At 36.0% G+C, this 22481-nt stretch overlaps 1 protein-coding gene across 14 annotated transcripts in view; it reads left to right on the top strand.

Annotated features, from left to right (window-relative positions):
* SYNE2 (spectrin repeat containing nuclear envelope protein 2) overlaps positions 1–22481 on the top strand; it is a 330405-nt gene that overhangs the window by 161389 nt on the left and 146535 nt on the right. For all 14 annotated transcript variants that reach the window (XM_079912180.1, XM_079912173.1, XM_079912176.1 and 11 more), the window contains exons 43-49: positions 533–842; positions 2007–2171; positions 4853–5194; positions 14442–14597; positions 15422–15687; positions 16927–19024; positions 20925–21247. In XM_079912180.1, coding sequence (XP_079768306.1) covers positions 533–842; positions 2007–2171; positions 4853–5194; positions 14442–14597; positions 15422–15687; positions 16927–19024; positions 20925–21247 — 3660 coding nt within the window. The remainder of the gene's footprint in view (positions 1–532; positions 843–2006; positions 2172–4852; positions 5195–14441; positions 14598–15421; positions 15688–16926; positions 19025–20924; positions 21248–22481) is intronic.

The following is a 22481-nucleotide window of genomic DNA, read 5'->3' as shown; positions in this document are numbered from 1 at the left end:
GTGTAAACATGGATAAACGTTGTCTGAATGTAATGGGCATAATTCTGGTGAAAATTCTTAATTCATATCGTGTCTTAAATGATACATTTAATATTTGGTGGAAATGTAAATTTTATATTTTTTCTAAGAAAAACAGATCAAAACAAATTTAAGCTGTAGAAAACATAAACTAGTTAGTTGGCCAATATACTGAATGCTTATTTATTTTACTTATGTGAAAAAGAAAAACATGGAATATTATAATTATATTTAAACAATAAAAACTGAAATAGTTTGAAATCTAAATTATTAACTATTTTTTCTCAGATCAAATTATGTGACAAAAAAACAATACTTTTTTAAAGTAATACTACAACTAATTTTAATCTTGATTTCTGAGCTAAACTTAGGGCTATTTAGAATGTTATAATGCCAAAGAAGTCCCTGGGAGTAATGTACAGTAGTGTTATTTTAATGCTTTTTATAATAATGCATGTTGTATTATAAGATTTTGATGTATCATTTCATTTGTAAAATACTTTGTTAAATTTAGCCATCAAGAAAAGCTTCTACTAGAAGGCGAGAAGTATTTGCAAAGTAAGGAGGATCTGAGATTAATGCTCACAGAACTAAAAAAGAAACAAGAAGTGGGCTTTGCTCTGCAACATGGTTTGCAGGAGAAGAAAGCTCAATTAAAAATTTACAAGAAATTCCTCCAGAAAGCACAAGATTTGACATCCTTACTAGAGGAGTTAAAATCTCAAGGAAATTACCTCTTAGAGTGCACTAAAAATCCCAACTTTAGTGAAGAGCCGTGGCTGGAAATAAAGCATCTACATGAAAGTCTTCTTCAACAGCTACAGGTGAAATGGTCAAAGTAAAATTTTAAATGCTTGTCTTAATTATGCATAATTATGTAATATTTGTATATAGGACCGTTGTTTTGTTCTTTTGGTAAATCAAAAGTTTTTAAAATTTATCAGTTTTAGATACAAATACTAACTACTCAAGATGGAGCAATCAATTTGGTCAGTTTTGCTAGAGAAATCCAGTGTGTATTATTTGATAATAGTGTTGTTTCCTCTCATCAAAGTTCCCCTCATAAGGGGTTGGAAGGATTAAGATATGTTTAGGCATCTTTATGTAGGTAACAGTGTCAAAGTTGTCCATGCAGCATCCATCTATCCATCCATTCATCCATGCTTGCATTCATCCGTCCATCCATTCACATATCCATCCATCTATCATCTATTATAATAGTTATATCCATTATTCTGTATAAACCTTATCAGGTTTCTCCCTTGAGTCTTTCCACATGATCTGCAATAAAAGAATTAAGAGGTAAAATGTCATCTTGTCATGAGGCATATTATTCTCTTAAGAGAATTGTTTATAAATCTTTGCATACTGAAAGCCAGATTCAATATATCTTTCCTGGATAAGAAATCTTGCTTATAGAGATAGCAGGAGTTGTGTGGGTATAATCTTGCTTATACCCACTTGGCTGTGAGTTATTTAGTTTAATAATTGCTGTTCTTTTCTGATCAGGTGTGGTCACCTTATTTTCTTATTCCAGGGAGAGAACCTGAAGGTGGTCTTGCTCTTGAGTTAGGATTACTTTTTCGTAACCCACAGTTTTGGAGTTTGAGTCTTATGAAAGGAATCTGAGGTTAGGTTGATTTCACATAGTCTCATTTCCAAGAGTGGGTACTTGCTTGTAGTAAGAAGGATAATTAAGGGAACTGATTTGTTATGGGTGTTTGTGATTTGATGATATAATTTGTAGTCATTTCATTTTGTAAACCTCTTGACAGATTGTTTTCGGGAGTGAAATGAAGGCAAAGAAACATGGGGGAAACAAATATCTCAACACTAAAAACTTTACTTAAGAACTCTGGATGATTTATGGCCATATTCCTTTTTCAGGATGAAACCTCATAAAACAAATGTTTATGAACCATTTAATTATTTTCTGAGTGGGATAATTCAGGGACCTAATGCATGCATTATCAATGTTTTATTTTTAGGATTCTGTGCAAAAATTGGAAGGTCATGTTCAAGAACACGACTCGTACCAGGTTTGCATCACAGACCTAAATACTGCATTGGACTCTATCTCCAAGGAATTTGTCGGTTTTTCTGATAAGCCTGCGGATCAAATAGCAGTTGAGGAAAAAATGCAGAAACTGAAGGTATTAAACAATGTCCAGACATGATAGACATTTAAAAAAAATCAATATTAATTGCAACTTGACAAATCAGGGTCTTTGATCAAAAATTCAAATGGTGAAAGAAAAGAAATAAAAAAAGAAAAAATTCAAATGCTGAAAATGCTATTCAGATGACTATTGGATAAAGTCCTGACCAGTCATAAAAAGTGGAAATGTTCTTCTTTAGTGAGCAAATCCATTTATAATTTGAGTTGAACAGTACTCTGTGCTCTGGACCCTTAGAGACAATTCCACCCATGAGCAGTCTATAGCTCCTGGAGATCTTTGTTTAAGAGACAGCACAGTGATTCCAGGAGATACTGGGTATTCAAAGGATATAACGAATGCAATAAGACCTAGGGAGAAATGATTCAATTTTGCATTCTTCATCATGGGTGGATGGGAGTTGTATAATTTTCACCTTATTAATTTTCATACTCATGGACTACCTTAGAGGTCTCTGCAGATGTAGGGCTTTTAAAATTCTCAGCCTCACTTCAACAACCCCTCTCCTTATACAGTAAGGATTGCAGCTCTTTACCCACATTCTCGAAACACATTCCTTGGATGCTCACTGTTTGCACAGCCAACATAAACAGGCCCAACTGGTGTCCTCTAGAAGAAAACAGAGTAAAGCATTTTCTTAGCTGCTTCTTTCACAGTTATTTGACTGGAGATTGCGTGGGGCAAGTCTCAGGGCAGCACTGCTGGCATGGGCTTGGGAATTTCTTATCTCTTCTTTTTAGGAACCTGGGAATCAAGCAAGATTTCCCCTCCAGAACAGCTTGACATTGTGACAAGGCTACCTCCCTTTTAACAGTGATAATTTGACAAATGTTGAGGGCTCATCATGTCCAAGGCACTGTTTGGGTGCCTTGGATACTGAGAAAAGTGCAAGACACGAGCCTCACTCTGAGGAGCTCAGGCTCCTGTTGAAAAATTAAAATATAGCCTTCTGCTATAGCTAGAAGGAATCTCAGAAGCTGTCAAGTTCAGACTCCTCATTTTTTTTAAAACACATCTTTTTAAAAATATTTATTTATTTATTTGGTTGCACTGGGTCTTAGTTGCGGCAGGTGGGCTCCTTAGTTGTGGCTCATGGGCTCCTTAGTTGCGGCTCACGGGCTCCTTAGTTGTGGCATGCAAACTCTTAGTTGTGGCATGCATGTGGGATCTAGTTCCCTGACTAGGGATCGAACTCCAGCCCCCTGCATTGGGAGCGTGAAATCTTAACCACTGCACCACCAGGGAAGTCCCAAGACTCCTCATTTTATACATGATGAGCTGAGTTCCAGAGAGGCGAGGAACTTACAAGGTCACCCAGGTTAAATGACAGAGTGGGTCTACAACTTGGGTCTTCTGACCCCACTAGACATCTCTCCTTGGGTGTCTCATAGTTATTTGTGGTTCAGCATGTCCAGAAAATAACTCATCATCTCCTTCCCTTTCTCCATACCCCAGTTCCCTACCAATGAGCCTGCTTCTTCTTCTCTGACTCTGTGGGTATCTATACCATCTCTCTAGGCTGCCGGGTCAGAAACCTGGATATCCTTTCCCAGACTCCCCAATCTAGACAGACATCAAGTGCTGTCTCTTTCATCTCTGGATTATCTCAACAATTTGTCCCTCCACTGTTACCCCCATTACTGCTGCATTAGAGCAGACCCTCATCTCACAGATCCCTGCATTAGACATCTGAATGGGCTCCCTGCCTGCAGTATCACCCTTTCTGGTGCACCTATCCCATGGCCACCTCGGGTCTATCAAAATGCAATCTGGAACTCCCTTCTTCCAGCTAAAATGTTTCGATGACCTGTACATATTTGTTAGCATACATCTTTCCATATTCTGTTACAATTATTTATTTCTTTGTCTTTCTCACTAGACTATAGGATTGTGAAGGGACTGTGTTTTACTCATCTATGTAATTTCAAAACCTATCATAATACTTGCTGTTTGTTAGATGAATGAATGAATATTTATTGTATAGTCCATTAGAACAGTGACTAATAAATACTATATAGTTCACCTAGTAACTTTAAGGCTTATTCTCTTTCAGTAGTCACATCAGTAGCTGCTATAGTTTATCAAATTCCTTTTGCGTATAGAGGTCTCAAATTAGCCTCATCCATTCATGCATTTAGTAAATATTGATTGAGTTTCTAATATATTTAAGATATTACATTCGATAGATTGAGTTAAACTTTGCTCTGAATTTTAAATATTAGCACTAGATTCATGCAGGCACACTCTAAATGATTCTTTTATTCTTTTTAGGGCCTTGCACAAAGTAGGCACTTATTATTTAGTGTTTTGATTGTGTTTGATTTTAGTATTACTTGTATATTATATAGTATCTTGAACAACATATGTACTCAACAAATATGTGTTGACCATTTCCTATGTTCCAGGAACTGGTTGTGAAAATTTTCTTTGTTACTTCTTATACATTTCTAGCATCTTATAAAATCTGTTAGAGAATTTGATCTGGGCTGCTACATTGGTTTAAATTTTGCCCAAAGTTCCTTCTTTGTGATACGGGTTGATAAGTTTTTTATACTTTCCACTAGTGAAGCAGAACACGCTATGATTTACAAAAGTCAATTAACTCTTGTGACAATTGAACAGTGATACTTCTGTGACAATCTTTTCTCCACTCACAGGAACTAGAGAACAGTCTCCGTTTACAAGATGGCACATTAGAGAAGATTTTAGCTTTAGCGAAATCCATCAAGCAAAATACATCTTCAGTGGGACAGAAGATTATTAAAGATGATATAAAGTCACTTAAGTGTAAACAAAAAGATTTGGAAAACAGACTTGAATCTGCTAAGCAGGAGATGGAAAATTGTCTCAACAGCATTCTCAAATCAAAATGCTCAACAGAAAAGAGAGAAAAGTTTCCTCTGCCAGGCAGAGAGGAGCAGGTCACTTCTGATGTACAGGAGTCCACTGAGGACTCAGCTGCAGTGGAAAAGTTGGAGGAAGACTGGGAAATAAATAAGGTAAGTGCTTGTGATTGCATCTCTAAGACATCGTGTCTGCGAATGAAGAGGTGTTGTTGGACTCTGAAAAGAGGGTCGTGAATCAAGCCTTCTGATTTCATAATTAAACCCTCAATCTGCTGGCTATTTATGATGCCCCCTTGTCAAAAGAGCCCTTAGAAAACTGTCCAGGATTTCAGCAGTGAAATATTACTGTTCATCTGTTAGAAATGTCAGTCATCAATTTAGGTTTATTATTCTCTCTGATATGTAATCAGATACAGTTTCCTGGATCAGGCGCTCAAAGGCAAATTGGAAAAGGCAAAAGAAAATGTGCTGTACCCACATTTCTTAGGAAAAAAATCCAACAGCCCTATTTTTTAGGGTCTTTTTTTTTTTTTCGGTTGATTTCATAATGAAATCAGAGACCATTTGAAAGGATAGGGGCCTTTCTTCTTACGTTAACCCTGTACTGCAAATGTATTTTTAAATGTCAGATCATTTGGTGTGAGAATATCAACATTCAGCCTCCTGATGGTCCCTGTGGAGAAGAAAGAATATTGTTTTGTTTTCATTCTAAACATCCAAATGGGTACATTTTCCTGTAGCTCTTAAAGTGCTTTCTCCTAGGTTAGCGATTGAAATGGAAAAGGCACAAAGAGCCATCCAGTAAGCTACATTTGAAAGAGCCTACCTGTGAGTCAGCCTCTCACAATCCAGGGTCCAGTGGGACAGCAGCAAAGGTTAGACCATTCAGGTGTGGGTCCTCGTCGGCTTTTTATGGAATACATGATACACAGGAATGAAGAGAGCCTGCACTTCTGTTGTCTTCCTAGAGCAGAAATCATGGAGGATTAGAGGAACCAGATAAGGTTTTCTAGAAATGTGTAAAACAAGGTTAAACGCCAGTGGAGCATCTCTCTGGCCATAGAAGAAGACTTCTAAATCCCACAAACAGTGTTAGATAGAGCTAAGGAAATATGTCTTAAAGGATTAGGGCCCTGTGGTGAAACTCTTGAAGCTGTACGTGTAAAAGAAACTTTCTTAACGGTATTTAAAGAGCAGTAAATAAGTAAAAAAGGAAAAATACCTGAGTGCTCTCTATCCTAATTCATGACATTGCTAAAGGGATTTGCTTAATAACTTTAAGATTAGCTTCTCAGACCAATTTTGGCTGTGAACCCTCCAAATTCAATAGAGTATATTGAAAACTATATAAAGATCATAACCCAATAAGATTTTTTTATTTATTAAGATTTCACTTAATCTTGAATGATGAGTTATTGATAATTTATGGTACTTCATTAGAATGATTTTTTTTAGAGCAGATGGAGGGACTTAAGTCTTCAAATAATTTTTGCAGGTCTGGCCTAGAGGAATCTAGTTTTAATTTCTAGCGACATTTTACCTTTTTTCCCCCTCTTTTGTAACATGAATCTTTTTTCTTGCATCTGTGCTTCTTATCTTCTCTACGCTAAGTACTGACTGTATTTACTTTATTCTATGTAATGTTAGACCAAGATCAAGAGCAGTTAAAAAATTTTTTTTAAATTTTCATTTTATTAAAATTTTTTTATTTTTTAAGTTTTTTAAAATTGAAGTATAGTTGCTGTACCATATCATATAAATTGCAGATGTACAATATAGCGATTCACAATTTTTAAAGGTTATACTCCATTTATAGATATTATAAAATATTGGCTATATTCCCCATGTTGTACAATATATCCTTGTAGCTTATTTTATACCTAATAGTTTGTTAATCCCCTATTCCTTCCCCCTAACTTCTCCCCACTGGTAACTACAAGTTTGTTCTCTATACAAGAGCAGTTTGAAAGTTGAACTACAACTGGTATAAGAGATCAAAATCAGCATAGACAAATATAATACAAAGTGACAAATATAAGATGCAGGTGTAAATTAAGCAAGAGTCTCTATATAATGAATACATAGAGCACGTAAAAGCACAATTTACAGAATTATAAATCTGATTAATCAAAAACTATTGGGACAGTGAAAATAACCATTTAATTTATTAAAAACATTTATTGAGACCTCTTTTGTGCTAGTCATTCAGCTAGAAGTGAGAATACAATTGTCACAGTTTAAAATCTAATACTAATTAAATATCTAATTAATGCTCATTTCATGTGCCTTTTTGGAGCCTAGAAGGGCTTTTATCAGATTATGTAAAATTGTCTCCAGAAAAAATTTTAGGAAGTTTTATTTAATTTTATTATTTCTTTAATAAATTGCATTTGGTCTTAGAGTTGCTGAAAGTGTGATTGCACTTTTCAAAATTGCATGTATATGTTTGAATCCATTGCCAAGACTTTCATTTTAGATGAAATTTAGGAGATATTTTAGATCCGGACCTTTGGCTGAATTTTTCTTTAATATCAAGAATATTAACGCAGACTTAAAGACAAAAGAAGTTACAAAATGCAGTCTGAAGGGTGTGGGTGCTTATGATCCCAGATCATACTGGATAATTTTACAGAGGTGAATTTCTAAAATTTTTTAAATATGAAGAGGCAAAACTGCCTTCCATTTCCCCCTTCCTATATAGGTTAAGTGAAGTAACAAATTAGGATATGATAAAAAATGAGGACTGACTAATCTCTTAAGATTCCAGGTGTCCATAAAAGGAAATGATAAAATGGAAACACAGGGAAATGGATACATTCTTCATTTATTATTTTTCTAAAAATTCATAAAGCAGCATTACGGCTTAACCTGTATTGAATGATCTTTTTTTGCCCACTCCTTACCAAGTGTCAACCTACATGACATAATTGCTCTTAAAAAAAAAAAAAAAAGTTTGTCTATAATTACCTCGTTAATTTCCTTGTCATTAGGTATAATTTAGTATGTCTGAATCATCTTTTGTTCTTTTCAACATTTTCTGAGCATTTATAATTTCAATATTTAAGAAGGCGCCCATAGAGAAATCCTGGAAGGTGGATGATCACAGATACAGAACATGCAAGGCGTCCAGCTGTGAGCGAGCGACCAGAAACTCAGGGGAGGCAGTACTAGGATGAAAAGGAGGAAAGAGTTTTCAGGCCTGGAGTAAATGATGTTTATTTCTGGTATTGGTTATCCTAGTAAGTCAGTAAAAAAAATTTTGTAATGGAACATGTAGTTGGGCCATGTGTCAACTCTGCCTTCCAAGTGTATTACTTTGCTCTTCTGGCCAGGATGCCAATCTTGTTTCTTACTCTAGAGGTATTTTTCTCAATCCAAGATTTATTTCTTTACAGGACAAGGGACTTACATGGTATACATGGTATTAACATCTGCAAGCAGCATGCATTTGAGAACGTGCTCCAAAGTCCTGAAATCTTAGGCTGAGAAACCTTAGAAAATGTCTCTCCTAACCCTGTGTTTCAGATTAGGGAATTAATGTCAGAAGATGTTAATCAGCCGAGTTCTCATTCTAGCAGAGCTGGGACTAGAGCCAGGCGCCTCTGCCCAGCCTGATGCTTGGTGGTCTACCTCACAGTTTTATTGAATGTGTTATGTGGGTTGTTCATTGAGGTTTAATATGCCAGTATGCTGTTTGACTCCAGTTCTCATGCGTGTTTCAAACCTTCTCTACTCTCGTTAAGCCCAACCAAGCCCTGTTCCTGTCATTCCTAACAGATCTCTGGTCCACAGCTGCTAGATTGATGGGTCCTCAATTTCTTTCCAACTCTACTTTATAAACCACAAATTGTTAATCTTGGCAATCGAAGACTAAATGAAATTCTCTTATTTATTTATTTTTTCTAATGTGAATTCATTTATACATCCATTCGGTAAAAATTTCTTGAACGGGCAGTTAGGGTTCATCGGTGAGTGAAAATAGACGTGGTCTCTATTCTCATAGAGCTTCTGGTCTAGAGGAGGAGACATACATTAATCAACTAATTAACTGATGAGAGGCTAATTACAGCAACTAAAGGAAGGAACACGTTTCCATGATTATCTATAATAAAGGAGGCTGGCTTGAACTGTAGTTCTCTGAAGTTCAGAGAGCTTCTCTAAAGAAACAGCACTTGACCTGAGACCAGCAGCGTGGATTGGAGATAACAGAGCTCAGAGCTGGGTGTCAGGAGCACTCTTGGCAGAGAAAGTAGACTTTCCTCTTGTGGGGGGAGAAAACATGAGGAGTCAGAAACTGGAATAAGGCCACTGCATAGTGGGAGGAGGAGAGGAGAAGGACAGAGGTGAGGCCTGGGAGGTAGGCAGGGCTGGCTGAGTCCCAAGTGCATTACGGGTCATGTTAACATTTTAGACAATACGCTAAGAGAAAGAGGCAGCCTCTGAGATTAACCTGATCTGCCATTCGGTTTTGTCTCTAAAAGTGATGGATGTTTGCTTATGCTTAGAATTGTTGTTTTACTACTTCATGTTGGAATGCTTTAGAGAAGAAAGAAATATATCCTCTAGAGTAAGTATGACACTGTCCCAATGTTGGCAGGTTATAAGTGATAGATGTAGTTTCTCACTGTCACAGAATTATTATAGCCACGGGGCCATTGCCCCTGAATGGGAAAAGGATAGTGAAGCTGTCATGGTCTTTACCTCTTGACTGTGCTGCTAGGTTGCGCAAGCCAGAGACAATGCTTAGTTACTTAAAGCTCAGTGTTTTGAATGTTAAAGTAAAATGTTTACTTTGTGAATTAAGGGACATAAAAATGACAGTAACACAGTCCTACCCTTTAGGAGAATTGATGACATTCTTTCTCACCTCCTGTTCTTTTCCAAACAGGCCAAACTCAAAGAAAAGATACATGGTTGAAAAAAAGCAACAGTTTTTAAAAAAGTAAATATAGTTAGCAATATAACAGAACCAGGCTTTTGATAGAATCGTCATTTTCTACTTTAAATTTATTATTAACTTTGAAAATTCCATTTATGCTCAGAGGTTCAATATGTATGCTTATTAAGTTATACTTTAAGTTTATACTGATCGTAGTATTTTTGTTTTTTTTTTTTTAAGAGAAATTCCAGGAGAAGTGGAGAAGGGAAAGAATCAGATGTCCCGGGGCTTAGAGTTCATAAGGGCTCATGAGAGTCCATGCATTGGAGTGGTTACTCCAGAATGGACAGGGCCCTTGAAGAGAAAGGGAGAAAGGCCAACAAGAAAATCTCTAACCCAGAGAAAGGCCTAGGACCTACTTATTCTGACTGCGGGTGGGAAAAGAAGGTCTCCCATGAGAAATCAGAACCACCCTATATCTCAAACAGGTTTAGAGTCCAAATCTATACTACTTGCATTGTGGAGCAATTCAAATTAAGAAATTAACATGTAAATCAGCCTCTGTCTTTATCTCCTTGAGGTACCTGGAAGAAGCAAACACAAATCTGCATAAGGGGGTGCGGTCAGTTCTACCGATCAGGTCATAGGGATTCCCACAATATAGTTTAAAAAAAAAAAAATCTGATAACCCTGAGTTAGTATGAATCAGTCAGTCAATCAATAATACAAAGCAACATTCCACCAGAAGAGTCCTCATCACTAAAATTGAGAGGAATTAATATACTGGGATAGTGAGACAGTGCAGCAGTTTGAAACATACAATAATATGTTTTAAATGGTTAGTGATAGATGGATTTGAAATCATAATGAGAGAATAAAATGCTTTGAGAAAAAAGGTTAGATTTGAAAAAGAACCATAAGGAACTTCAATAATGTTTTTTAAGTCATTGAGATTAAGATTGCTCTGGTCAAGTAGCACACTTGATACAGCTTGAAGAGAGAATTAGTTCGCTAAAATATGTTAGAAAATTACCCACAATCCAACACAGAGCTATAAAGAGATGGAAAAGAGGAAAGAGATTTTAAGGACCCAGAGGCTATAATGAGATGGTCAAACACAATTCTGGTAGGAGTTGTAGAAGGAGAGAATAGAGAGAATGGAGGAAAAGAAAGGCTGAGAATTTTCCAGAATTGAAGAATAATATGAATTCTCAATTTCAAGAAGTACAGAGAACCTTGAACAGGCTAAATAAAAATAAATTATTATGTATACATTATATTTTTGAGATCTCAGGGCTTCCCTGGTGGCGCAGTGGTTGAGAGTCCACCTGCCGATGCAGGGGACACGGGTTCGTGCCCCAGTCCGGGAAGATCCCACATGCCGCAGAGCGGCTAGGCCCGTGAGCCATGGCCGCTGAGCCTGCGCGTCCAGAGCCTGTGCTCTGCAACGGGAGAGGCCACAACAGTGAGAGGCCCGCGTACCACACACACACAAAAAAAGGCCCTAAAAGCAGAAGCCCAAACAGGAAAAGATTGATAAATTTGACTGCATTAAAACATTAAAGTCATAGTCAACAAAAGATACCATATATAAAGTTTAAAGACAATCTACTGAGAGATAATAATTGCAGTACATAAAGTGGTTAGAAGACTAGTATCCAGTATATAAAAGAACACTAGAAATTATAACCAACCCAATAAAAAATAGTCAATGATTATGCAGAAGTAATCCACAGGAGGTAAGACTCATATGACCAGGGAGCATAAAACAATAATGATGTCAACTTCACACCCAATGTATTGGCAGACATTATTGTCTGTTAGTACCAAATACCAGAGATGAATAGGGAAAATACAAATTCTTTTACCATGCTGGTAGGAACAAATCAATAACTGTCTATCGAGAATCAAAAGGAATAATTTCAGTTCTAGGAAAACGTCCCAAAGAAACTCACACATAAGTGCAAGAAGGCCTAAAACAAGGGTGTTTATCACAGTAATATCTATAATAGGAAAAGTTGGAAGCAATGATGATGTCCATAGTAGCCTGACAGACAAGTAAGTCGTGTTCATTCAGATAGCAGAACAGTATACAAACGTAAAATGACTGAATGGGATTTATATCTGACACCATGATAAACCTCAAAACATACCGCTGAGTGAGGAAACTAAGTTGTAAAATGATACATGTGTGATTCCAATTTTATAAGAATTAAAAATATATAAAACAATACTGTATGTATATTAACACATGTAGTCAAAGTATAAAGACAAGTATGCGTGGATTTTAGAATAGTGGTTAGTTCTAGGGAGGAAGAGATGAGAAAGGGTTGAGGACTGGGCTTTAAATTATATTTTTAATATAGAAAATTATATCAGTTATATCTGTGTCATGGGTAATGATTATCTGTTATATTCTGTTGTTTTAAAGATATTTGAATTCTCTTATAATTTAAAATAAGATGTTTCAAATGAGCCTGCAAAATAAAAATAACATACCGCTAAGGGTGATGAGCAAATGGTCACTGGCTATGAAATATAAAAGAATCTTTCCAGGAGCCAATCAGGACACAAGCCTGTGTTCTAACCTCTCAGGCATGAGCAAAGGAATGTTACCTTTTAAATTTAAAATGTTCATTTGAGGGATTCTGTTGGATTTTTTACCAAAGTGGAAACGTGGCTTTTGGAGTTGGTAAACAAATGGTGTTATGGGGTGATTTCAAGTTTTTTAGGATGCTCTCCCTGACCATGGAAGGCATATTACAAATGGCAGGTTATGAATGTGGCTAGTCCTTAAGTGACCAGTCCATCAGGTAAGAGAGACCAGGGCTCTGAATTCCTGATAAATTATTGATAAGAAGTAAAGTTTTCCTGGGTTTAGTATCTATGCCTTTAGCGCAGGAGCACTTGCCCTACAGGTGGATTTGTTGGGTGCTGTAAGCAACAGTAGCCATCAGATTAAAAGGAGGCAGGCGTCCACCTCATAGAATTGCAGTTCATGGCATAGAGTACCCATGGGCCAATGAAATCTGTGGTGTAGCACCTCTGTCCTTTCCTCTCACAGCCTTCGTGGGTCTCCCACCCCCCACCCCCACCCAAGATGCTGCCTTCCATGGAGATTTTAACCATAGTTTGCACGAACAAATTGGAAATGGGGGAAATTTGAAAAATCATTTCAATTATTTGCAGGCTTGTAGAAGAAGTGACTTGTGCTAAGTGCCAAGTAAATACTTCAAAACCAGTAACACTGGTCAGCTGAATTTTCTTACCAGTTAGTATTGATGGAGCTCCAGACAGTATCTGTTTTATTTAAATAAACTCTAATTTTGGAATAGTTTCACATTGACAGAAAGCTTGCAAAGATAGTACAGATAGTTCTCATATATCCCTTACCCAGTTTCCCCTATTGTTAACATCTTATATTACTATCTAGTAATGTATCTACTATCTACTACTAAAACAGCAATTTCTACCTTGTTTGGATATGTGGACACATTTTATTCACAGTCTTGATACCTCAAAGATTTTTACTGGCATGAAAGTATATGGCAAAATTAAATGGTATTTCACTTATAAAGTAACCTGAAAATAAAAACTAATACCTTAGCAAAATAATGGGAAATCTTTTAAAATTACTGATAAAGTGCCTGTTGTATGTAAGTGCTCAACAAATATTTGCTGAAAGAATGAATAAATGAGTTGAAATGGCGTCTCTATATATCCTATTGAGAACCTCAATTTCTTAGAGCTTTCAGAAGAGATCAGATTACCCCACATATAACCTGCTCTGCCGTACCCAGAATTGGAATTCTTACCTTTACGTAATTTAAGGCATAACATTTTTTTTTTAAGAAGGAAATTCCTTTTTTTTGTAAAGATTTTTTTGATGTGGACCGTTTTTTTTTTTTTAAGTCTTTATTGAATTTGTTACAATATTGCTTCTGTTTTTTTTTTTTTTTTAATGTTTTGTTTTTTTTGGCGAGGCATGTGGGATCTTAGTTCCCCGACCAGGGATCGAACCCGTACCTCCTGCATTGGAAGGCAAAATCTTAACCACTGCCAGGAAGTCCCTAGGCATAACATTTTTAATATGATGAAATTTTGGTACTTTGGTGTTTCCTTCATCTCTCCACTTACTATTTTAAACTACCAGTGGGTACCATTGAGTGCCTACCATTTGCCCAGCCCTCTGCATTATGGTGAATACTAAGTATAAACTTTGGAACTTTTGCTTTTTCCAAATCCGTTTTCTTTCTTTAAGACTGTAGATATTCCTCAGTATATAACTGAGCAATGCCAGATCCTATACTGTCTTGTCAAAAAAGTTTCATTTTTCTTGGTATACCAATATTAGCATTAAATATTGCATGGAAAAATCCTCTTTGGTAGTGGCCAGATATACTTGTGAAAAGTCTTTAATCTGAGTGAATAGAAGAAACTGGAATTATTTCATCAAGAAAAATAAAAAATTATTTATTTGAAAGGTAGACTATTCAGCAATTAATCTTTTTATGTTTTCAGAATTCAGCTGTGGAAATGGTTTTGTCAAAACAACTTTCTCTTGATGTTCAAGAAAGCATGAAAACCACTGAAGATGAGCAGAAAGTCAATGAGCTGCAAAATCAACCTTTAGAATTAGATGTTATGTTAAGAAATGAACAATTAAAAGAGATAGAGGTATGGAAACAAGAAAAATACTGACAACATGATTGCATCATTTATCCAGTACAATACAATATATTTTAATTACCAAAAAATTGCTTCCACAGAATGAAAAGTCTTATTTAACCTTTGCCTGATGATCAGTTTGGTAACTATATAATTATGTACTAATCAGTAAGTTGTATAAATCTTTCCATTTAAGAAGTGTAAAAGTTTAATGAACATTAGTCTTCTCTTTCACAAAGTTCCTGAAATCTTACTTATTCAGTAAGAAAATTTGGAGATTCTGACTTGCCATCATTCCTTTTCTTAGTCCTCTGTATTTTTCTGATTCTGACAAATTCCTTTTATTTTTTCTGATTATCAGCATTATGGGATACTCCTTCTTTGTTTTTACAGCTGTGTTTTCATAGCTATGGAAAGGCATCTAAAAGTCCAATACATTACCATGTTTTTTAAAATGACCCTTACAATTTTAGCTAAGTTTACATAACAGTAAACATGTATCTCAAACAGGAAAGAGAAGGGATGCATGTAACTAATAAAAAGATAAATCTTCTTTAGACATTGTAGAATCTTTTAACACAATAGGGTGACCAATTTGCTACTAAACATTAGACCAATGGTGAGTGTTAGTCTACATTTTAACATGACTCTAGTAAAAAAAAATCTTTTAAATGTCAGGACCTTAGTTTCTCTTGTGTGCAAATGAAATATTTAAAACATCTTGGGATAGAATGTGTTACTGAAAGGAAAGAGCAAAGGGAAAAAAATAAATGAGTTAATTAATGAGTGAATGAGTGAGTGTATATTTATTGATTTCCTTGACTTGTTTTTAGGAATTATGTACCCAGTTGGAAGCAAAGAAAGCAGCCATTGAACCACTAGAACAAATTGAATATCTGAAGAAAGCAGAAACAAGTGCCTTGTTTCCCCACAGTGAAAGGTATTCAGTGCAGCACTTGGACAATCTGCTTCAGGCACTTATTACTTTGAAGAAAAAGAAAGAAAGCCAATACTGTCTCCTTAAAGATTTTCAGGAACACCTCGTGGCAGTTGAATCCTCGATGAAAGCCTTGTTGACAGAAAAGGAAAGTCTAAAAGTGTAAGTATAAGAATTTAGGATGTGCATTCTTTGTGTTCAACCATAGGCTCCACTGCCTTGGACAGGCCCAGGGTGTTAAGAGTTTATACTATTAAAGAATATTATGATTTTAATACTACAGTGTGGAAATTAATTTCATATGGAAACCATTGAAGAAAATTCTGTTGGTTTCATGCAAAAAATATTCATATTAATTTTACAATTAAATTATATTAATTTTACAAATTAATTTATTAAACTATTAACTCACTCTATAAATATCTGCAAAATAAGTTTAAGTTCTATGGAATTTAGCATTTTTTTTGCCAAGAGATGATTCTAAACTATGGGAGGGGGGCAGACACATTATCAATACAATTGTTTTTTGTTTTTTTTTTTTCTTGCGGTACGCGGGCCTTTCACTGTTGTGGCCTCTCCCGCTGCGGAGCAACAGGCTCCAGATGCGCAGGCTCGGCAGCCATGGCTCACAGGCGCAGCCACTCCGCGGCATGTGGGATCTTCCCGGACCCGGGCACGAACCCGTGTCCCCTGCATCGGCAGGCGGACTCTCAACCACTGCGCCACCAGGGAAGCCCAATACAATTGTTTAATATTAACATACTTGGTTTAAATAGTTTGGAACATAAGGAATATATATGTATTGTAATGGTTTCTTTTTACATGTATGTACTCCTTTTGGCTTTGAAAATGATGGCTGAAGATTGTAGATATAGTCATAACTTGTAAACATTTTCTCATTATTAAAAAGTTTTATTTTATACTTTTGCCTAAATGGGGTTCACTTTCAGTGACATCCTTTGAGGAAACAATTTTATATTTAAAAGATTAGTCTGATGATTGTACCTTCTTAGTCAATATCTTTATCATTATTGTTGGTAAGATGATAACGAAGGGGTTGGATGTTGTAATTTAGCTTAGTCCTAGCCTAACTTTGTACAAGTACTTTACAGGTGACAGAGTACTTTTACATACATTCTTCCCTTCACTTTTCACTCCCTTCCTGTGCTTCTGCATTTTTATGATACTCATTTTATAGACAAGGTTTCTACATTGTCACACATTAATTGAGAGCTACAGTAAACAAGATTCTGATTTTTATTTTAAGGACAGAGTGTTCTTACAGACAACCTAATCTTCTCTTCTGTGAATTCAAAGCAGAATTAATTTCTTTTAATGACAGCTAACCTCATGTTGATGTATAATAAATATTGATCAGCTCCATTTTTCTTCTTTTGCTAGGGGACCACTGGACAGTTCAACCCATATGGACAAAATTAAAAAATTACTGGCATCAATAGAAAAAGAGAAAGATTCTTTAAGCAAGTTGAAAATCGAATGGGAAAATTTATCATACTGTCTGACTGACATGGATAAGAAGCTGTTGGAAAGCCAGATGAAGCAACTTGAACATGGTTGGGAGCAAATGGAACAACTGGTCCAGAAGAAGTATTCTCAGCAAGTGGTGGGACATGATGAGTTTACGTTTCTCATGAGTAAGATCCAAGACCTTGAAATTTCTCTGCAGCAGCAGCAGCAGTGTCTGCAGTTAAGGCTGGACTCTCCAGAAGAAGAAGGGAATCAAAGCATGGTTGCCTTGGCCACTGAACTCCAGACTATCAAGCATAGATTTTCTGTGTTCAGAGCGCGAGCTGAACTTCAGATGAAGAGGATTTGGGGAGAAAAGGAAAAGAAGGTTTTAGAAGATGCAATAAATAATTTGCAGAAGCAATTGGAAGCATTGGAACCATTAAACATAGAGGTGGAAAATCAGATCAAGAAGTGTGAGACCAGGTACAAGATGAAAGAGGCTATCTTATGGGTCAAAAATCTGTTAGGTGAACTCATCCCTACCATTTCCCTTCTCCCAGACAATATTCTTTCACAGATCAGAAAATGCAAGGTGGTGCATGATGGCATTCTAGATAAGCAGCAGGTTGTGGAGTCATTGGTTGAAGAGGTCAAAGATAATATTCCTAACCTTACAGCATATGAGAGCAGTGATTTAAATAACCTCCTACAGGACTTACAGAATCAATACCAAATGCTAGTTTTAAAATCAACTCAAAGATCACAGCAATTAGAATTTAACTTGGAAGAAAGAAGCAAATTTGTTGGGGTAATAGGGAAGGTTCAACTTTCACTTCAAGGAAATGAAACACTGATGATCCCCAAGATGCAAACAACCTCCACAGAAGCTGAACTAGAACATCAGTATGTCACTTTGACCATTTCTCAGAAGGAATTGCAGGAAATTGAGAGTGTAATCGCAACACATCTTCAGGAACAAACAAACATCTGTAAAGATCTAAGTGTATTTGAAAGATTATTTCTAGATGATCAATTGCAAAATCTTAAGACTAGAGCCAACAGAACACAAAGATTCATTCAAAATAAATGTAATGAAGTAGAACACAAGATAAATTTTTATAGAGAATTTTATGAAAAAACATCTGTGCTTCAGAAGGAGGTTGACCATATACAGCACAATGAACTGCTACTAAATCCAGAAATAAATCCACATGTTAAAGAGGAGTTGTATCGTCTTAAAGACCAAATCACTGGTATTCGATCTAGTATCCTACAAGTATTGAAACTCAAAGAAGTGTTTGACTGTATAGGACTAAATTGGGATTGGTCCCAACTTGACCAATTACAAACCCAAATACTTGAAAAAGAAAAGGAACTTGAAGAAAAAATTAAGCAGTTAGATACATTTGTGGCAGAATATGGCAAATATCAGGCATCACTAGGTAAATTGAGGGCTATGGATCTGCAAGTTAAGAAAAGGACTGAAGCACTACTAACAACGCCTGACACCCCACCAGAAAGCAGTCTGCTCAATGCTCAAATTTTGAATCAGAGAATCAGGAAAGTCATGTGCTTGTATCATGAAATAATCAAGAAATTAAGTGAAAATAAGGACTTTGATGACTCATTCAAAGAGAAAGAAATGCTACAAATAAACCTGTATGCAGAAGAAAGTGATAAGTTACACAAGGTTCTCCAAAATATAGTCCTGGAATCCCAACCGAAAGAAATGGATGAAAAGAATTTTCAGGACAAACTAGAAAATTCCTTACATGTTTTAAATCAGATAAAATCTCAGTTACAACAGCCTTTACTTATAAATTTGCAAATTGAACATATTCAAAATGAAAAAGTTACTTGTGAAATGTTTCAAGAACAAGTTCAGGCAGAAATGGATAGCATTAAAGCCGTGACTGTTCTTGAAAAGCAAAGAGAAGAAAACTCTTCTGAAGCTAGTGATGTGGAGACAAAATTACATGACATTGAAGATCTTTACATGCAGCTTAATGCAAGCATTGATTTGCGCACAGTAAGTTTTTTAATTAGTTCATTAATGTATTTGTTGTAATTTCATGATTTTATGTTTTACTCTAGTTAATATCCACATTTCTCAAGAAGTTACACATTCTATAGAAATATTCTGCACAGGAGAATAGCCATTTTAAAGAACTTCAAAGGTCCAGTTTATAATCCCAGCTCATTCTGTATCTAAATACAGTTCCTTACAGTTTGGAAAAAGTTGAGTTTGACACCTTTATTTCTATATCCCTCGTAGCTTCTGTTGAGCTCAGAACCAAAAAGTTTGTGATTTTTGTTTGTTTGCTTTTCAGAAATAATAGAGAGTAGTGGAAGAAATATGGTATAAAGAACACAAGATAATAACTCCACATTTATTTAGAATTTACAGTGTCTAAGAACTATGCTGAACACTTTATCTTGAATCCTCATAGCAACTCTGTGAAATGGGTGCTATTACTAGCCCCGTTTTAAAATAAGGAAATTGAAGTTCAGAAACACCAACAGTTTTCTCAAGGTCTTGAAATAGTAACAGAACCAGGATTCATGTTGAGATCTGTGTGATTTTAGGGCAGGGGTCATCAAATTAAGGCCCATGGTCCGAATTTGCCCAGGCACCTGATTTTGTAAATAAAGTTATATTGGAGCACAGCTATGCCCATTCCTTACTGGCTTGTGTATGGCTGCTTTCCTGCTACAACAGCAGGGCTGAGTAGTTGTGACAGTCCGTATGGCCTGCAAAACCTAAAATATTCGGTCTGACCCTTTACAGGAAAAGTTTGCTGATCTCTGTTGCAGAGCGACGACAACAAACTCCCTCCTTTCTTGCAATAATAGGGTAGATATCTTAGGCATCATCTAAACACACTGTTCTTAATATAATGCCCTTCACTGTGTTTTCAGAGTTGTCACGCTGAATTTCTAGAATGGGGACGTTAACTCCCTTCTTTTTTTTTTTTTTTTCCTTTTTTCTTTTTTGTGGTACGCGGGCCTCTCACTGTTACGGCCTCTCCCGTTGTGGAGCACAGGCTCCGGACACGCAGGCTCAGCGGCCATGGCTCACGGGCCCAGCCGCTCCGCGGCATGTGGGATCTTCCCGGACCGGGGCACGAACCCATGTCCCCTGCATCGGCAGGCAGACTCTCAACCACTGCGCCACCAAGGAAGCCCAACTCCCTTCTTTAATTCAAAAAGTCGTTAGATAATGTATTTGAACTATTTTGCTAAGGTATAAATGCTATAGAAATATAAAGTCATATGAACCCTAATACATTCTTTAAATTGGTACTTAACAAATTCTCTGCTTGATTTTAATACAGTTTCCAGAAACAATGTACATAAATCCCCAAAATGATATATTTAGAGCTGGACTGGAAGGGCCCTCTAAAGTTATTTATTTCAACTATTTGTTATTTCAGTGAGAAGACTTGAGGTCTGGAGACATTAAGTGATGTGCTCAAAACTAAAGTTAGTGGCAGAGCCATTAATTTAAAAATACAAGAGGTTTGGTGTGTGGGGGGTCTTTTCAGTTTTTTCCCCACAGATATTGCTTAAGGTTATATACATTAAATATATTCAATTGTTTTATATAATTCATAGTCTAATACAAGAGTTCTAGAGCAGGAACATATGTCATTAGACATGATTCATGAGATGTATCTTTAAATTTAGATTAGATTTAGCAAATCTGGAAACCATTTTCTTTATGCAAAGAAAAACTTAATCATTTTTGTTTTTTGTTTTTTTTAGTTTAAACTTATTCATTTTTAACTATTAGTGTAATATTATTAAACTATAAGTGTGAGATGCTCATTCTTTATGACGCAGAGACATATTATGAATGTATCACAAAAATTCAAGAATGACAAAAGTTTGACAGTTTTCATCCCGGCATTTAATCTTCCATTCACCAGAATGTCTTGAATGATGCTTATGGAAATATGGCACGCTATAATGAAGCAGTCGCCAGGGCCATGGGGATCATCACTGCCCTTGAAGCCATCATTGCATCCCATAGAGTAGACCTCGATAATCCAGAAGAATCAATAGAGATGCCTCGCCGCAAACAAGAGGAACTGAAGTCCACGATAGCAGACATCCAGGACCTCACCGAGAATTTGGGGACTATATGCAGCCCAGAAGCTAAACGACAACTTGAGTGTACTTTACAGGAATTAGTTTCTAAGGACTCAGCCATGAGGGAGGCAGCCAAAGTAAAGGAAGCTGAAGTAGAAAGGTAGGTACTTCTTTCTAAAGGTAATGCTTTAAGAACAAAATATAGATTTGTTTATAATTAACATGTACACATTAGAAATAATTTGGAAAACATATAAAAGTAAGAAAAAATCACTAAGGAAAACCATGGCAAATATTCTATTGCATTTATTTCATTTTTTCTTAATTAATATTGAGTACTTAAAACAGAATGTTTATAGAAGTCTGAGTATGGTATAAAGAATGATGATAAAACAAACACCTTTGTACCCAAAGGTTCAAAGATAAACATCATGATTTTTGAATTCTCTTGGGTACTTCTTCCTTCTCCTCTCAGAAGTAACCATTATCCTGTTTTTTATTTACCATGCCCTTGCTTTTAAAAATATTTTTACTACATGTTTGTGTCCTGTTTTCATGTATATGTATTCTTCTGTGACTTCATTTTTTCAAACTTACCATTATGATCCTGAAATTTATTCATGTTTTTGTCTGTAGTAAAATATTCACTCACCCAGCTGTTGGTAAACATTTGGGTTGTTTCTAGTTTTTGCATTCACAAACAGTGCTTCTAGGAACATTTGCAAATGCAAGAGCTTCCTTTGGGTGTATAACTAGGATTGTGATTGCTGGGTCAAAAGGTATGCACATCTTACATTTTTAATTCCAAATGATTTTACCCATTTCTACTCAAACCAGCAACATATTAATGTTCCAGTTGTCCCATATCCTCACCAACACTTAATGTTGTGAGATTTAATTTTTGCCAGTCTGATGGTTAAGTGATACTTCATTGTGGTTTTAATTTGCATCTTTATTACTGTTAATGAATTTGAGCCTCTTTTGTGAATATTTCTTCATCTTTCATCTTCTGAAAAATGCCTGTTCAAGACAATTTTTATTGGGTTGTCTTGCTCTTTCTTATTGATTTGTAGGGATTTATTCTACATTTTGGAGGCTGGTCTTTGTGTTATATGTGTTACAAATTATCTTTACAGAGGGCATGTCCTAATAAACATCCATCCTGGGTGTGCTCCGGGCTTTATCCTCTGTCCCCAGCATTCCAGGTGAAGGTCAACAAAACTGAAACTTCACAAATGTCCTCAAAGTGAAAAACTGGCCTTGGAGCTTAGCTTGTTTCTCTGTATTTCCACTTTTACATAGTTTGGGGCCTCTGAATATTCCTTAATTCTTTGCCAGTTTATTATTGTGTTTTAAGAATTTTTAAAAATATATCTTTGATACCTAATTTTTTA

Source organism: Stenella coeruleoalba, assembly GCF_951394435.1.
Source record: "Stenella coeruleoalba genome assembly, chromosome: 2".
Lineage (NCBI taxonomy): Eukaryota > Metazoa > Chordata > Mammalia > Artiodactyla > Delphinidae > Stenella > Stenella coeruleoalba.
Note: the sequence above shows the minus strand (reverse complement) of the source record. Positions and strands in the feature narration are given on the sequence as shown.